Here is a 15,918-nt window from a genome sequence, read left to right as displayed (position 1 = left end):
CTTCTTCTTCTTGTTCTTCTTCTTGTTCTTGTTCTTGTTCTTCTTCTTCTTCTTCATCATCATCATCTTCTTCTTCTTCTTCTTGCGGTTGTCGGTCTTTGTGTTATCTGTTCCCTCACACACTGACACTCCCTTCTTCTGAACTTTTCCTGTCCCCTCGCCCACGCCACCTTCTTCTTCTTCTTTTTGTTGTTCTTCTTCAGGGTTCACGTCGCTCGTGCACAAGCGGGCGCTGACGGTGCGAATGGCGATTGTCAACAGCATGGACAACCTGCCGACACACGAGACCCTCGTGCGCGACACGCCGCCCAAGTTCACCGAGGGGTACTGGAGCAAGCCGTGCATGATTGACCTTGACCGCCCAAAGAAGAAGCCGTACACCACCACGTGGGTGCCGCCAGAGGAGTTGAGCCAGGCGCTGACCATGCTGAAGCTCTTCCTCACGCTGCGCCGCGAACCGGCCGAGTACGGCCCAGAAACAGCCATCCTGTATTGCCCCTTCCAGATTGTCAACAACACGGATTTGCAGCTGAGCGTTCGCCCGCGCACGACATCTGGGGAGCCGTACATCCCGCGCCGCCCACAGCCAAAGAGCGATTACGACAAGCGCAAGCTGTCCAGCGGGGAAGGGGACACGCACACCGTGTGGCTGTACTCGCCCCTCACGCGGCTGGACGAGACGGTGGTGTCGTTTGACGGCTTCCGCTCGCGCCCCTTTGACGTGACCAAGCTGGTGGCCGGCAACACGCTCATCAAGTGTCTGTACGTCGACGACAAGGGTGAGGTGCAGGAGCGCGGGCGCGCCCCCAAGATTCTCATGATCCACTGGGAGTTTGCCGATGAGGACCTGCTCTCCAGGCGCCTCTTTGTGGACCCGATTCTCACGTTTAAGAACGACACGAGCGAGCCTGTCCACCTCACGCGTGTGAAGCAGGCGACCGATGACCCCGTTGACCAGCGCACGCGCACCATCCCGCCCGGCCTCACCTGGCACGACGCCGACGTTCCGAACAAAACCCTCTGGAAACTCGCGCTCAGCAGCGTTACAGGTGTGTGCTCGTGTGTGTGTGTGTGTGTGTGTGTGTTTTTGTGTGTGTCTTTGTCTGTGTGTCTTTGTCTGTGTCTGTGTGTCTGTGTCTGTGTCTGTGTCTCTGTGCATGTGGCGTGTGTTTCTGCTGTTGAGCGTCAACGTCTCCGCATCTGTAGGGCAGCTCACCTCCCCCCCCACACACACACGCTGCTGTTTTTCGTTCAGGCTGGAGTGGCGCCTTTGCGCCCACGGAACTCGGTGTTGATGTGCGCGTCGTGCACACCCTCAAAATCCACAATGACGTGAGTCCCTCGTTACATATATATGTGTGTGTGTGTGTGTGTGTGTGTGTGTGTGTGTGTGTGTGTGTGTTCGTGTGCTGAATATCGCTGAGTTCACGATGGTTTCGCTGCTGTGACCACCACCACCACCACTACCACCACCACCCACAGGAAGACGAGTTGACGGCTGTTGAGGCAGACTGTTTCAAGAAGGCGGGTCGGTTTGTTGTCACGTTCCGCCCCGTCTCCTCAACCCCGCCCATGCGCATCGAGAACCACACCAACCGCAAGATTGCATTCAAGCAGTCCGAAGTCACCTGGGCTCCAGAGGTGTGATGCGCGTGCGCGCACATGTGTAGCTGTTTGTCTGTATGACTCGTTTTCCGACACGCACACGCACGCACACACACACACACATACACACGCGCACACATGCACACGCACACATGCACAAGCTGTGGTTTGATCTGCCTCTACATATCGCTATCTGCTCAACTTCAACTCTTTGTGTGCGCCTGCGCGCTGCCCACCCCATCTGCCGCATTCAAATCCAGTACCTGCTCAACCCGTCGTTCGGTATGAACTACGCGCTTGAGGATCCAAACCCCGCCGCCAAACGCGAACTGCAACTCAAGGTCGCTGAGAAACCCGGGCTGTGATGGCCTTGTTCTCTTCTGTGCGATGTCCTGCGTCTGAAGATTGGTGATGCGCACACGCATTCACGCACACGCAATACACACACGTGCACACACACACACACAAACACACACAAACACACAACCATCTGTAGGTGTACACGACGTCGAATACAGAGGAGTGCGACTGGGTCTCTGTTCCCTTTGCGCCGGAGGGCGTGATGAAACTTCGCAACAAGAAGAAGAAAGGAACAAAGGAGTCACCCGATGATGACGTGCTTGCTGTTGTCAATGTCATTCCAGACAAGACAACCGGCGTGCTTCACTACGTTATTGGTGAGCGTGTGTGTGTGTGTGTGTGTGTGTGTGTGTGTGTGTACTCTTCTTGCGTGAGAATGTTCGGGTGAGAGTTTGAGCAGCTTCTTCCCTTCACACATTCACAAACAAGCGTTCGCACACACTCAAGCTTATGCGCTCACACACATTCGCACACACACACACACGCACGTAACCAACGGCAGCCAATGACGTGAAGCATCTGCGTTCGCTGTATGGCCTCTCTGCGGATGCGGAGAGCGAGGAATTGCTGCTGAACGTGAATGTGCTGTTGGAGGGTGGCCTGTCCGTCTCCCTGATTGACAGCACCAAGCAGCGGCCCTCCGAGTTTGCGCTCTTTACGCTCGACAACATCAGCGCGTCGTTCACGCAGACGACACAGCGTTTGAAACTGGCGGCAGCTGTGCAGAAGCTGCAGCTTGATTTCCAGCAGCACGACGCCCTCTACCCCGTCGTCATGTACAGCCGCACACAGGTATGCGAATTTGTTACGTGGTTGTTGCGCGCGTGAGTTTTTTTTTTTTTTTTTGTGTGTGTGTGTGTGTGTGTGTGTGTTGTGTGCGCGTGTCTACAAGTGTGTTCGAACCTGAGCACTCGACTGACTGACTTTGCATGAATGTCCTTCTCGCTCTCGCTCTCTCCGCCTCTGACAGCTGGAGCAGAAGGAGGAGGAAAACCGCATGCACGTATTTGAGCTCTCCTTTGTGCAGAAACTCGGCGATGTGAGCGGACGCGCCGCCGACAGCATCGAGTACTTTGGCGCCAAACTCCTGCCGCTTGAACTCAAGGTATGTTTGTGCGTTTGTGTTTTGTGCGTGCGTGTGTGCGTGTGCAGTTTAGGTGCACGTTTGGTTGTACTTGTGCACTTTGGTTGTGAATTTGTGTCCATGGATACATACCTACGTATCCATGCGTGTGCGTGTGTACCTTGTCGTCCCACAAGGCAACCCGCATCCTCGAACCACCACACCATTACCCTTTTCCCCTTAAAACCATTCCACACTCCCCACCCCCTGTTCCCGCCATGTCAGGTTGACGGCGAGTTCCTGGCGCAGCTGCTACGCTTCCTCTCTGTGCTTGAACTGCTGCCTGAGGGTGAGCTGACGGACGACCCACCGCCCGCCAGCCCCGTGCCGCTGTTCTGCAAACACATCTTCATCAGCCCCGTCGATGTGCGTGTGACACTGACCAATGCGGACGCGGCAACGCAGGACCTGCCAGCCGTCTTCCAGACCATTGGCATCACCATCCCCGCTGTGAACAGTGCCCCGTTCAACCTTAGTGCGTCGCAGTCATTGAGGGAGCGTGTGGCGTGTTCGTGATTGTATGCGTGGTTGTGGCTGCTTGTGCTTGTGCTTGTGCTTGTTTTCGTTTGTGCGTGCGTGTGTGCTTGTACCCTCTGCTCATGGTCTTTTGCCTTGCATGTTGAATCACATTGCTCGCACCTCCTTCTGCCCCATCCTGCTCACATTTGTTCAACATGCCATCCTTACGACACAGATTCGTTCGAGTTGAAGGACACGCTCATCTCGCTGACTGCGCTGCTGATTCGTCTTGGTGAATCATATGAACACAACGTCTTCCGCTGGCTCGTCTCCATCGGTCTCGGTGAGTGCCCGCACCTCATGGCTGCGTGAATGTATGAACATGTGTTTGTGTTTGTGTGTTTGTGGGGGGGGGGGGATATGTGTGTGTGTGTGGTTCAACTTGCGGCATCACCCTGAATGCTTGCAAGTGCCCAGGCACGAACTCACTCGCACCCACCACCACCCCAACGGCTGCAGTGTCCACCATTCTCTCGCTGGACATGCTGGGTGATCCCCTCCAGGTTGTGCGCGATGTTGCTGGCGGCTTCAAGAGTCTCTTCTTCAATCCCGTCTCCAGCGTCCTCGCAGGGCCCGAGGAGTTTGGCGCTGCTGTGAGTCCTTTCTATCTTTGTTTGGTTGGGTGTGGGTGTGGGTGTGGGTGTGGGTGTGGGTGTGTGTGTGGGTGTGTGGGTGTGTGGGTGTGTGGGTGTGTGTGTGGGTGGGTGTGTGTGTGTGTGTGTGTGTGTGTGCAGTCGTGGTGCTGTATCCGCGTCGATTGCATGTGCGCGTCGCGTACTTGAACCACCCACTCATTCGTCCCTTTTCCCAAACGACAACACCAGGTGACGAAAGGCGTCAAGGACCTGGGCACGGGTGTTGTTGGCGGCGGTGTCGGCATGGGCGCGAAGATGGTGGGTGCAACCGGGCGTGGCCTGGCAAAGGTCACCTTTGACAAGAAGTTCCAGGAGGAGCGAGAGCGTACGCTTCGTGCACAGCCCACGGGCGCGCGCCGTGGCTTCCTCTCCGGCGCGCGCATGTTTGCACGCGGCCTCAGGTCCGGCGTGTCTGGTGTCGTCACCACGCCCGTCCGCGAAGGCAAGGAGGGCGGTGTTGGCAAAGGGCTTCTCGGCTTTGGCAAGGGCATGCTGGGTCTCTTTGTGAAGCCAGCCAGCGGTGCTGTGGATCTCGTGTCGTGCACGCTTCGTGGCATTGAGACGTCCATCTCAGGCCAGCAAGGCGTTGAGCGCGCGCGTCTTCCGCGCCACATCCACGCAAAGGGCACCGTGGTGCCTTATTCGCCCCTCAAATCACAAGGCGTCGGCTTTATCCAGCGCACGCCCGTGCTGCGCGACAACTACGGCGACATCCCGTACGTTGCGCACGTGTCGGAGATTCTCAAGCAGGACACGAAGCGCGGGGAGCACCACCTCTGCGTCATCCTCGCCCTCTCCACGCGCATCCTCGGTCAGGGGGGGGGGGGGACGTTTGTAACTTGTTTGTTTGTTTGTTTGTGCATGTTTGTGTATTTTGTATGTTTGTGAAGAGGTGTATGCGTGTGTGTGCACGCGTGTGCGCTGTGACGCTGGGTACTTGGCTTGACGACAGTTGACCGCGTGATCCACTCAAGAACCGCACGTGTGCTCACGTGTGACCATGATGTGTGATTCGGTTTAGTGTTGGATGTTGTTGCTGGAAAGAAGATTACTGTGCAGAAGGAATTTGATGCCACCAAACTGCGCGGTTTCCAGGAGAAGCCAGAGCGAAACGGTAACACCGCAAGACATGTTGTGTGTTTTGTTGTGTGTGTGTGTGCGCGCTTTGAACATGTGCGGCACACGTACGTACGTGTGCGTGTGTGTATGTTTGTGAATGGGTTGTATCAGGACGCTTCCTACGTGCCTTTCTCACTTCGATGGCTTGTTGTCGTGCAGGGATGGAGTTGACATTCAGCGACAGCAGCGCCGGCATTCTGCCAGTCCGCGACGACGACACATATCCTGTTCTTGGCGCCATCTTGAAGACGCTCTACAACCTCAACGTCCGCCACGCGTTCCAGGTGCGCAGCTGCCGTTATGATGAGAGGGGAGGGGGAGTGCTGGTGTTCTTTTGGGGCGATGGGATGATGGCACCCGTTGAGCAGGCGATGCACGAAATGCACACGGGAACCGTGATGAAATGAAACCAGCATATGTATGCTCAACGCAATCTGCTCTTGTTCATACTGTCAGGTTGACTCCCTGGACACGGTGTTCAGGCCCGAGTCAGATCACACGGAGCTTGTTCAGGTTTGTTTGTTTTGTTTTGTTTTGTTGCTTGTTTGCTTGCGTTGCTTTGCTTTGCCTGCTTGCTGGCTTCGTTTTGTTTTGTTTCGTTCGTTTGTTTGCTTCGTTTTATTGTGTTTTGCCACGCCCTGCTCACACTTTGTGGCATGTGACTCGTGCTCACACGACCACCATCCATATGCATCCGCTGCAGGTGCATGAGTACGAGCGCAACTGCGACGGCACTTGGGCGAAACGATTCATCCCATCCGATCCAATTTCAGGTACACACACAACACAAGTACACGCGCACACACATGCGCGCGCCTGCCTGTTTGTCGTCGCGTGTGGTTCCCTAACCTTTGTATCGCCTTGTGTGCGTGCGTGACAGCGTATGTTGTGAGCGGCACGTATGAGCAGTTTGTGTCGCTGAAGGAGATCAAGCCACACCCGGGGTGGGAGTGGATCGGCAACTGGATGCTCGCAGACTCGGCAAGGTGAGACACGGGATGGTGGTCTGGAATTCTGAACAACACCAGACGAAGAACATGCTCGTCACTCAAGCTGGTGGTCGCACACATTGTCTTACTTTCACACCATGTACACTCACCCACTCACTCACTCATCCCCCCCACCACATACACACACACACACACACACATACCGCAGGGATGGGGACGAGGCGTGGGAATACGCCCGCAACCTGTCGTCGCGCTTTGAGAAGGATATGCGCAACGCCAGCATCCGTCGCAGGAAATGGGTTCGCGAGCAGCAAGAAGTCGCCCACTTGCACGATGCGTCCACGGCCTGAGGTGCAGCAGTGGCAACGTGATTTACCCCCTCCCCCTTTCGTTTGTTTGCTCGCTTGCTTCTGTTCGTGCTTTGTCTTTGCGTCTGCCGTGCCGTATTGCATCCTCCTCCTTGTTGGTATTGGTGTGTGCTCCGTCGTGTGCTGTTACATTACCGCTCGCGTTCGTCTTTCACAATTTCCCGGCGATGGCTTCATTTTCGTTTGCACAGCAGCTGTTATTGTTCACCTCTGTGTTGATTCAAAGCGTTGCATGTGTTGTAGTTTCCCTTGCTGGCTCGTTTGCCGTTCTTGTGCTGGCAACGCTCGTTCACGCCCTTCATAAAAGACAATCGCTTCATAGTTCCTTTATCGTGTCACCACGACACTATGTCCAACACACGACAACAGCTACATCTCGCGAGTGCGTGAATACGCTGGAAACAGGGCACTGGCGCACACATACACACACACACACACACAACGTTGGTGCAACAGCCATAGTTTGTTCACGCGTGCGTATCGTTGTCGGCCTCCTCGCTGCTGGCGGGCGGAAACTCTCCATCGAAGATGGCATTGACGGGCGATTTCAGCGGTAACGGTGCTGTCTTTGGCACATCAAGCACTTGCCAGTCTGTGTTGTGTGAGCGTGGGCAGCCAAAACGTGAGAAGAACTGGGGAATGAGAACGGACAGGCAGTGGGGCTCAACATGGGTGCACATGCACATACAAGAAGACACACGCACACACACATACATACAAGCAGGCTCACTCCCTCCCTCACTCAGGCACACACTCACGCAAGAGGACTCACTCACTCAGACACACACACGCACACGCACATGAAAGAAGACTCACACACACGCACATACAGACAGTCAGACAGACGAACACACACATGAAAGAAGACTCACACACTCCCTCACTCAGACACACACACACAAACAAACGAACAAACAAACAAACAAACAAACAAACGAACAAAGTCGCACCTTCGTCCTCGCCGCCATCGGGTGAGTGTTGGCTGACGCCCTTGTACGGCTGCACGACGATGCGCCCCAGACCAGCAATGAGGTTCTGCACGGCATTCAGGCGATAGCGCTGGGCAGGGCTGTGCTCGTCCAGCACCATAAAGTTGAGCAGGAGCGGTGGCGTGGAAGCAGACGTACCACATGCCGGGCAGTCCACGTACGCCACGTTGGTGAGCGAGCTGAGCGGGAACTGCGCATGCAGCCCTCTCGCAGCGGCCACCTCCAAAGAGGACAAATCCTCCTCCAGCAGGCAGTTTGGGCAACATGCCTCCGCCGTCCAGATCACGCCCGGAAAATCGGTCACCAGCAGGTGCTCAAGCGACGCAACGGCGGGCAGCTGCGCAGCCACGAGCGCGTTGGTCGCGCCGAGCATGTCCTTGTTGTTGTTCACGGCGAGGAAGGACATGACAAACGGCATGTGCGGGTACGTGTCCGGGTCATATGCACACGAGACGAGAACAACGGAGCGCGTGCTGCCGCGTTCGCTCACGGGAGACAGCAGCAACCCGCGCTCCCACACGTGCATGCTCGCATAGCGCGTGGAACACATGCAGGCCAAGCTGGCGAGCAGCGAGGTGGGCATGTGGTTCATGCGAACAACACGGCCAGCACGACATGTGTGCGCGCTCGTGCCGCCCGTGCTTGACCGTTTCAATCGTGTGCGCCCAGCACCGCTACCAGCCCTCGCTCTCGCACCATCGCTGCTGTTCGCGTTGCCGCTGCTCGCTGCTGCGTCGCCATCCTTGCTTGCAGCAGTTGCTGTCGTTGTTGTCTTGTCGCTCTTGTCCATGAATGCACCAAAATGTGCAGCGAGGGTTGCGCCAACGCGGGAGGACTGTGGCGGCGCCATGGCTTTCTCAAACACCTGCGTCGCCGCAGCAGAGGGCGATATCGGGCGCCGCGGGAGAAAGAGAATCGGCACCTTGCTCGTGTGCGTGTTGACGTTTCGCTGGTGGTCCGCTGCTTGCAGGCAAGGTGCCTGCTGTGTCCGGCTGGTGTAGTGGCTGCAATTGCCATCGGAGGGGGAGTTGCCGCCACTCCTGCCGTCCACGCCAACACCAACACTCACGGTGGGCGCGCTGCCCCGCTTTGCTGCTGTACTTGTGCTCAGCGCCAGGGCAGACGCCGTCATCGCCACACTGCCGCTGCTGTTTCTGCTGCTGGTGCTTTTCGCCATTCCCACGTCATCCACCGAAGTACCTCGCCTGCCATCATCAGTGCCGTTGTTGTTGTTGCTGCCGTTGTTGTTGGTGTGATCGGTACTGGACGCGCCTGCGTCCTGGCTGCAGCGGCTGCCACCAAGCAGCATGGACGACATGGATGAGACGGCGGAGAGCGGGCCGGTCGGTGGCGGCGCCGTGGGCGATGTGAATGATGTTGACGCACCCCCAACACCGCCCGAGGAGCTGGTGGCGTTGGCAGAACTGCCGGGCACATGACAGCACAGCTGCAGCTCAAACAGCGCCTGCACAATGTGCTGGACCTCGAGTGTGACGAGCGTGTGCAGGATGTGGTCACGCGTGATGCGCAGCTGCTGCAGACGGCGTGTTGGGTGCTCAATGGCATCAACCTCCTGCAGCCAGTGCTGGCGGTACGCGACGAAGGCGCCCGTCATGTCGGCAGGGAGCAGCTCCCCAGTCGCACAGTAGCGCTCAAGCCCTGCGCGGATGGCCTTGGTGCGACTGCGGAGGTGCGCTGGCAGCGTCGCCCGCGTCACGTGCTTGATCCAGTCCACGTGGAAGTGCGTCAGTGCGCCCACGGCATGCCCAAGCACGCGCGGGTTCACAAACAGCACATCCGTCGCCGTGTGCCCGAGGAACGTGGAGACACCACTGGCACGGCATGCGACATCCAGCAGCGTGGGGAGGTCGAGGTCTTGGGCGGTGGTCTGCGACGTGGTGCTGCTGGTGTGCAGCTCAGTCTTGCTGCGAGCGGGCCGTACAGTGAGAGCAGGTTCGCTTTTCCGCGACAAATGCGCACGCAGCGCCTCCGACAACCGCCCAATCGCCGTGGAGTGGTGATGATGATGGTGGTGATGATAGTGGTGATCATGGTGGTGGTGGTCATGTGCAAGCTCCGGTGGGGAGGCGATGTCGGCTGCGCTGATGTGCTTGCTGCTGGCTGCGCGGTTGACGGGCGTGGCGCTGCGAGGGGAGCGGTGGTGTCGAGGTGTTGTGGCAGCAGACTTAGTGAGGCGTAATGCATTGTCACGGCGTCGCATGCGCAGTCGTGGCGATGCTAATGCGCTCACGGGGAACCTGTGCACGGGGCAGTGGTGAACAGTGGTTGAGATGGGAACGCGCATGTGTACAGGTGGGTTAGCGGCAAACATTGGCACGCGTGCAAAAGTGAGAGTGACATGTATTTGAGTTCACACACACGCACATGAGCAAGGCACATGCTGAGCGCAATCAGCACACACATACGCCACACTAGCATACATGCACACGTGTCACTACACAAGCGAAGCAGCCACGTGCACGCATGCCCACCTGGTGGGGTTCCAGTGCTGGAGTCTGAGGGAGAGGAGGAGGTCTGAGACACTGCGTGTGATGACACCCTGGTTGAACAGCAGCTGCAGGTGCTGCCCCATTCGCAAACACTCTGGCGACGGCGACGCGTGCACGTCCCCAGCAGGCTGCACCTGTTGTTGCGGATGCACCTGTAGTTTGGACACGTGTGTGTTGTGTTGTGATGTTTTGCGTGTGTGTGTGTGTGTTGTCAACTTCTGTCTGGGTGCACGTGTAACAGCCAATGACACTAGACACGAACCCGAAGCAGCAACAGCAGGTCGAACAAACGAAGCACAAGCAATCCCAAATGCGGTTTGCGGACCTGTGAGCTGGTGGCGCTGGCTTGCCTCGCGATGGCGTGGGCTTGCTGGCGAAGAAATGACCACAGCTGACTGCAATCACGCTTGGACACGACCATGCACGTTCGGCCAATGTCAACATGCTGCTCCTCCCAGAACTGCAACCGCGCGCTCGCCGTGTGCTGCATGTGTGTCGGCATCACAGACGCGGTCGATGACTCCGCACCCACAACCGCTGCCTGGGGCTGTGGTCGCGTGTGCAGTGACGGGTACAGGCCAAACTTGCGGGCAGCGCGGCGAGAAATAAACCCGGGGTGCTGCGTGAGGGAGAGTGGCAGGTTACCGCACTCGTTGGTAATGGCGCGGCGACGTGCATACAGCAACGACTGCGCTGCGTCCCACGCAACCACCTGAATCACAGCGCACATGTAGTTGTGTGTGTGTGTGTGTGGTTGTGTGTGTGTGGTTGTGTGTGTGTGGTTATGTGTGTCAGGCTATGTTTGGGATGGGAGCTTGGGTCATATGCTGTGAAACATTCTCATGGTACACTGTGGGCCATGACGCTCGTCAAAAACTGACGATACAGCATTTCAGAATGCAAGAAAAGGGACAAGGTGACGATTCGTCTGACGCCCTTGTGTATGTCAGTTCTCAGTTAACCCCGTCCCAACTTCCGCCCCACACCCGCCCCCCCCATCCACCAATTGTGACTGCCTACCTGCTTTGCAGCGGCCGTGTGGTCGCGCATGTGTATGTGCTTGACGCCGACCATCTGTATGCGGTCACCAGGGAAGCAGCTGGCGAGCTCCCCCAGCATCTCCTGCGTGTCGCGGATGATGAGGTCGTCGTGGTCCAATGACAGGTCGATGCACAGCAGGTGCACCCGTGGCACCGCCCGCTGTGCATGACACAGCTGCTGCAGCACGCCTGCATCAACATGAGGGGTAGTTTGGGTGAGGGTTGGTGTGGTGAGGACGTGCATAAGAGCGTGGGTGAGGGCATGTATGAGAATTTGAGAACGTGGTGTAAGCACGTGTGGGAAGGGACGTGGGCGTGCTTGTGTGTGGTCAGATGAGCGCACTCGCCACGCAATGCATAACATCAACCGAATACGCCACCTAGCGACAACACATCACAAACAAAGAGGCCACAGAGCTGCACCACACGCCGCACCGTCTCTGAGGGGGCCGCGGTGGTGCAGCACGGACAAGCGAACGTTGTCTGGCCATGAGTCGTCGTCAACGCTTGAAGAAGACGACAGCCCTGTGTGTGTGTGTGTGTGTGTGTGTGTGTGTGTGTGTGTTTATGTGTGTGAGTATGTGTATGTGTATGTGTGTGAGTATGTGTATGTGTATGTGTTTATGTGTGTGAGTATGTGTGTGTGTATGTGCGTGTATGTGTGATTGAAGGGCGGTCGTAGAGACAGGCACAAGAAAAACAAAATTATGACCAGAGAAGATGAGCAGGCGAGGAACACACACGCACGCACGCACGACACGCACGCACACGCACGCACACACACACACACACGCATACACGCACACACGCACACACACACGCACGAACGCACACATACACACATACACACACCCACACACACGCACGAACGCACACATACACACGCACGTACGCACGTACGCACACACACACATTACGCGCCCACCTGCTGGCACGGTCAAGTCTGTGTTGGCCACGAGCGGGATCGCTGATGGGTCGACGGTGGCAATGTCCGTGTCAAAGAGAAGCGATGACTTGCTCTTGTACGCGTCCTGGGCAGCAAGCGTGGCTGCTTGTGCTGCCGTGCGCTGCTGCTGCATGTGCGTGTCTGCGGTGTACACTGTTGGGATCATGGTGGACAGGTGGGGCAGGTTCTCTCGCACGGCGGGAAGGTACACGGGACCAGTCAGCTTGTCACACAGCCAGCGCAGATCAAGGTCGGGTGACGCCTGCCACAGCACCACCTGCAAGGGCTGCAGTGCTTGCTGCTGCTGCTGCTGCTGTTGTTGTTGTGAGTCTGGTGCGTGTCCATTGCCATCGCCATCACCGCCGTTTCCTCCGTCGCGTGTTGTAGCAGCACCATCCTCCTTTCCAAACAGGCCGCTGCCGCGCGGGGTGTGTGCACGCGAGCGGCTGCGTGGCGAGTGCGAGTGGGGTGACGTCGGGGTGCCTGAAAACTCCTTCAGCAGCGCCATTGTGTTTCCAACCGTCTCTGGCTCATCGCCCACACGACCACCGCTTTCACTAAAACCACCCCCAGTGCCGCCAACACCAACACCGGCACCAACACCGCTGCTGCTGTCGCCATCATCATCGTGAACATCAACGTCTTGCACGTGCACGTGATACTTGCTGCCATGCTCATGCATATGATAGCGGTGCTGGTGGTGCACGTGTTGGTGGCTGTCGTTGCTGGATGTCTTGTGGCCGTGCTGCTTGTGGTGCTGCGGGTTCTGATGCCCGTGTTTCTTCGTCCTCTTCTTCTTCCTCTTGCTCTTCTTATCCCGCTTCTTGTGTTTCTGCTTGCTTCTCGCACCATGTTCACTGTCACGGTCGACAGCACGACTGGGCTCGCCCGCACCCCCGCGGCCTCCATCCCGCCTCACATTCACACGCAAACCCTCCTTCTCTCCCTTCCTCTTCTTCTGCTCTTCTACCTGCTTTTCTCCCTCCCCTTCCACCTTCTTGTTCCTCCCCTCGTTCCCCTCGTTCCCCTCGCTCCCCTCGTTCCCCTTCTTCTTCTTTTGCTTCTTCTTCGCCTTTGTCTTTTTCTTCTTTCTGCTCCTCGTCCCATCCTTCTCCTTCCCGCGCGTCCTTACAGGGCAGCCCGGGTTCCCCTCTGTGCGAAGCGACGTCAGCTGCGCCAGCTGTTGCAGCGCCGGCGGTATCACTTGCAGGCGGTTACACCGCAGGTCCAGCCGTGACAGCGCCCGCAGCGACCCCAGCGTGGGCGGCACCGTGTCCAGGTCGCAGTGGTTGAGGGTGAGCTCACGCAGCTGCCACATTGCGCCGAGCGCATCGGGGATGAGCAGGCCCCTGTTCCAGCCGAGCCGAAGCACCTCGAGGTTCTCGAGATGCATCACGCTCTCCGGCAGCACGTGGATGTAGTTGTGGGAGAGGTCCAGGCTGCGCAGGCTGTGCAGGCAGCAGATGGCCATGGGCACCTTGGTGATGACATTGCACGACAGGTCGAGGTGCTCGAGCTTCGCCAGGTGCCACAGCGCAGCCGGCACAATCTTCAGGTTGGTGTTGCGTGCTCGAAGGCACGTGAGCCCGCCGCACTCCCCCAGATGGCGGTGCGATGAGCCGTCAATGTCCGGGTTGTTGGAGATGTCGAGCGTGTGCAGCGCCGTCAGCCGCGCCAGCCACGCCGGCAATTGTTTGAGCTGATTCGTTGCAAAGCTAACGGTCTGGAGCGCCGTCAGCTCGCCGCAGCTGCTGGGCAGGTCGCGCAGGAAGTTGCCGCTTATGTCCAGCTCCCGCAGCGCACGCACGACGCCGATGCTTGCAGGCAACTCAGAGAGGAAGTTGTCGGCGAGGTTGAGGACCTCCAGGTGCTCCATCATGCCCACCTGTGGCGGCAGCTGTCGCAGCTGGGTGTTGGACAGGTGAAGCTCTGTGACCGTTCGCATCTGCCACAAGGAGACGGGGAGCTCCACCAGCCAGAACACGCGCTCCTCCCCCTGCCGCTGCACAATGCGCACGCAGATGCCAGCGCGCTTGGCTGTCGTTATGCGGCGGTAGCACGACTGGCACACGCGCGCCTTGCTCCGACCACCAGTGCCCGCAGGGAGGAGGAGGCGGTTGCTGCTGCACGCGCCGCACACGGAGCTGCCACAGTTGGCGCACTCCACGCGCGGGCGAAACGGGTGGAAGGACGTGTGGCGGCCGTGCCGGCGACACTCGACACACGAGCGCTGGTCGTCATGGGGCTGGCGTGGCTCGCTCGCTGCCTCTGCGGCCTCCCGAAGCAGGCGGTCACGGAACCGAAGCAGGTCTGTCCACTCCTGTTGCAGCCGCGGTGACGCTGCAAGAAGATCCGAGGACAGGAGTTCCTCACGACGCGCCTCAATCACCGCGGAGCGTGTGTCTGCAGGCGCCCGCAGCCACGTGTACGCGTTGGCCTGCACGGCCTGCTCCTCCTCCTCGCTAATCACCCGCATCATCGCAGCAGCAAGCGCGGGCGCGTGGGCAGATGAAGACGAGGGCGGGTGGACGTGCTCGTGCGGTGGATGGTGGTGATGATGATGATTATTATGATGATGATGACGGTGATGATGATGGTGGTGGTGGTGGTGGCGGGACACACCAGGTCCGCCCATGCCGGTCGCTGCTGCTGTCACCGCTGGAGTTGTTAGCGAGGAGCGTGTGCCATGGCTGTGAGGCGGCTCAATCAGCTCAATGCCCCAGTCCTCGTGCGGGCGACGGCTGCCATCGTACACCTCAAAGCTCATGTCAATGTCAAACGCCGTGGTCAGCTGTCCGTTTGCGCTGGTCGAAGGGCCAGACGCGTCTTCGTCACCACTGGAAATAGACGACGATGCAGATGACGCTGACGACGACGATGATGATGATGATGTGGATGACGATGGTGGCGATGACAACGGCGACGCGTTGTGCGTTGAAGACGCGTCGGCGCTGTCTCTGTCAGAATCGGCATCATCTCCCGAGCTTGCTGTGTGGCGATCGTCACCATGCAAGTGTTGAGCGAGGACCTGGCGCACCTGACGCAGGTCGTGGCTGTCGTGTGCTTCATGGACAGCCGCGCCTGCAGCCGTCAGAGCGTGCGGTGATGGCGGCTGGAAAGGGTTCGGCCGTGGTGACGTGGAAACAGCAGCCGGACGAGAGGCGGATGTGTGCGGTGAAGACACAGAGGGTAACCTTGATCGATGTGGGTGCTCCGCCGCGTCGTGGCCATCGCTGTCATGCTCGTCAGCGGTGTGGAATGCGTCACTGTCTGTGTTGTTGTTGTTGTTGTTGTTGTTGTTGTTGTTGTTGTTGTTGTTGTTGTTGTTGCTGTTGTTGTTGTTGTTGTTGCTGCTGTTGTTGTTGTTGTTGTTGCTGTTGCTGTTGTCATGTTGGCCAAGTTGGCTGGTTTCGTGATTGTTGCCGCCCTCAGCACTTGCGGCATCGCTGCTGTCAGCCTCCAGCTCGCTCTGGGCACCTTGCCGATCAGCATCGGCGTCGGCGTCGTCACTGTCGCTGAAAGGATCCTCCAGTTCCTCCACCTCGCCCTCGGCCCCGATCAGGCCATCCACGCCATCGTTGTCGTTCGGATCGTCAACCATGGGCTCAAACACGTTGATGACAGCACCCTCCAGCGCAGATCGCCGCCTCTCGTGTTCTTCCACGCTGAGGCGCAGGCTGTGTCCTTGATCGTCGCCATTGCCGTCGCTGGTGACACTGCTGGCCGTGAACCTGCTGCGACGACGATGGCTCAT

The 15,918-nt window shown here is 58.1% G+C and overlaps 2 protein-coding genes across 2 annotated transcripts in view; one reads left to right on the top strand and one right to left on the bottom strand.

Moving 5' to 3' along the window:
* The window catches only part of PTSG_12578 (uncharacterized protein), a 26,478-nt gene extending 19,478 nt beyond the window's left edge, over positions 1–7,000 (top strand). Inside the window, exons 41-57 of the mRNA XM_004990838.1 lie at positions 204–1,049; positions 1,256–1,332; positions 1,483–1,641; positions 1,866–1,946; positions 2,102–2,282; positions 2,468–2,757; positions 2,936–3,070; positions 3,314–3,563; positions 3,783–3,890; positions 4,067–4,200; positions 4,432–5,053; positions 5,264–5,356; positions 5,521–5,645; positions 5,818–5,874; positions 6,065–6,134; positions 6,242–6,347; positions 6,520–7,000. Coding sequence (XP_004990895.1) covers positions 204–1,049; positions 1,256–1,332; positions 1,483–1,641; positions 1,866–1,946; positions 2,102–2,282; positions 2,468–2,757; positions 2,936–3,070; positions 3,314–3,563; positions 3,783–3,890; positions 4,067–4,200; positions 4,432–5,053; positions 5,264–5,356; positions 5,521–5,645; positions 5,818–5,874; positions 6,065–6,134; positions 6,242–6,347; positions 6,520–6,661 — 3,476 coding nt within the window. The 3' untranslated portion in view covers positions 6,662–7,000. The remainder of the gene's footprint in view (positions 1–203; positions 1,050–1,255; positions 1,333–1,482; positions 1,642–1,865; positions 1,947–2,101; positions 2,283–2,467; positions 2,758–2,935; positions 3,071–3,313; positions 3,564–3,782; positions 3,891–4,066; positions 4,201–4,431; positions 5,054–5,263; positions 5,357–5,520; positions 5,646–5,817; positions 5,875–6,064; positions 6,135–6,241; positions 6,348–6,519) is intronic.
* Positions 6,991–15,918, bottom strand: PTSG_07395 (leucine-rich repeat containing protein; the record flags this gene model as incomplete). Its single annotated transcript, XM_004990837.1, has 9 exons — positions 6,991–7,271; positions 7,630–9,926; positions 10,161–10,330; positions 10,504–10,890; positions 11,199–11,407; positions 11,654–11,743; positions 12,144–15,245; positions 15,359–15,568; positions 15,600–15,918. The coding sequence occupies 9 exons, from the start codon at positions 15,916–15,918 to the stop codon at positions 7,147–7,149; spliced, it is 6,909 nt and encodes a 2,302-aa protein (XP_004990894.1). The 3' UTR covers positions 6,991–7,146.

Source organism: Salpingoeca rosetta (genome assembly GCF_000188695.1).
Source record: "Salpingoeca rosetta unplaced genomic scaffold supercont1.22, whole genome shotgun sequence".
NCBI lineage: Eukaryota > Choanoflagellata > Craspedida > Salpingoecidae > Salpingoeca > Salpingoeca rosetta.
The sequence above is the reverse complement of the archived record's forward strand: the minus strand, read 5'-3'. Positions and strand labels throughout refer to the sequence as shown.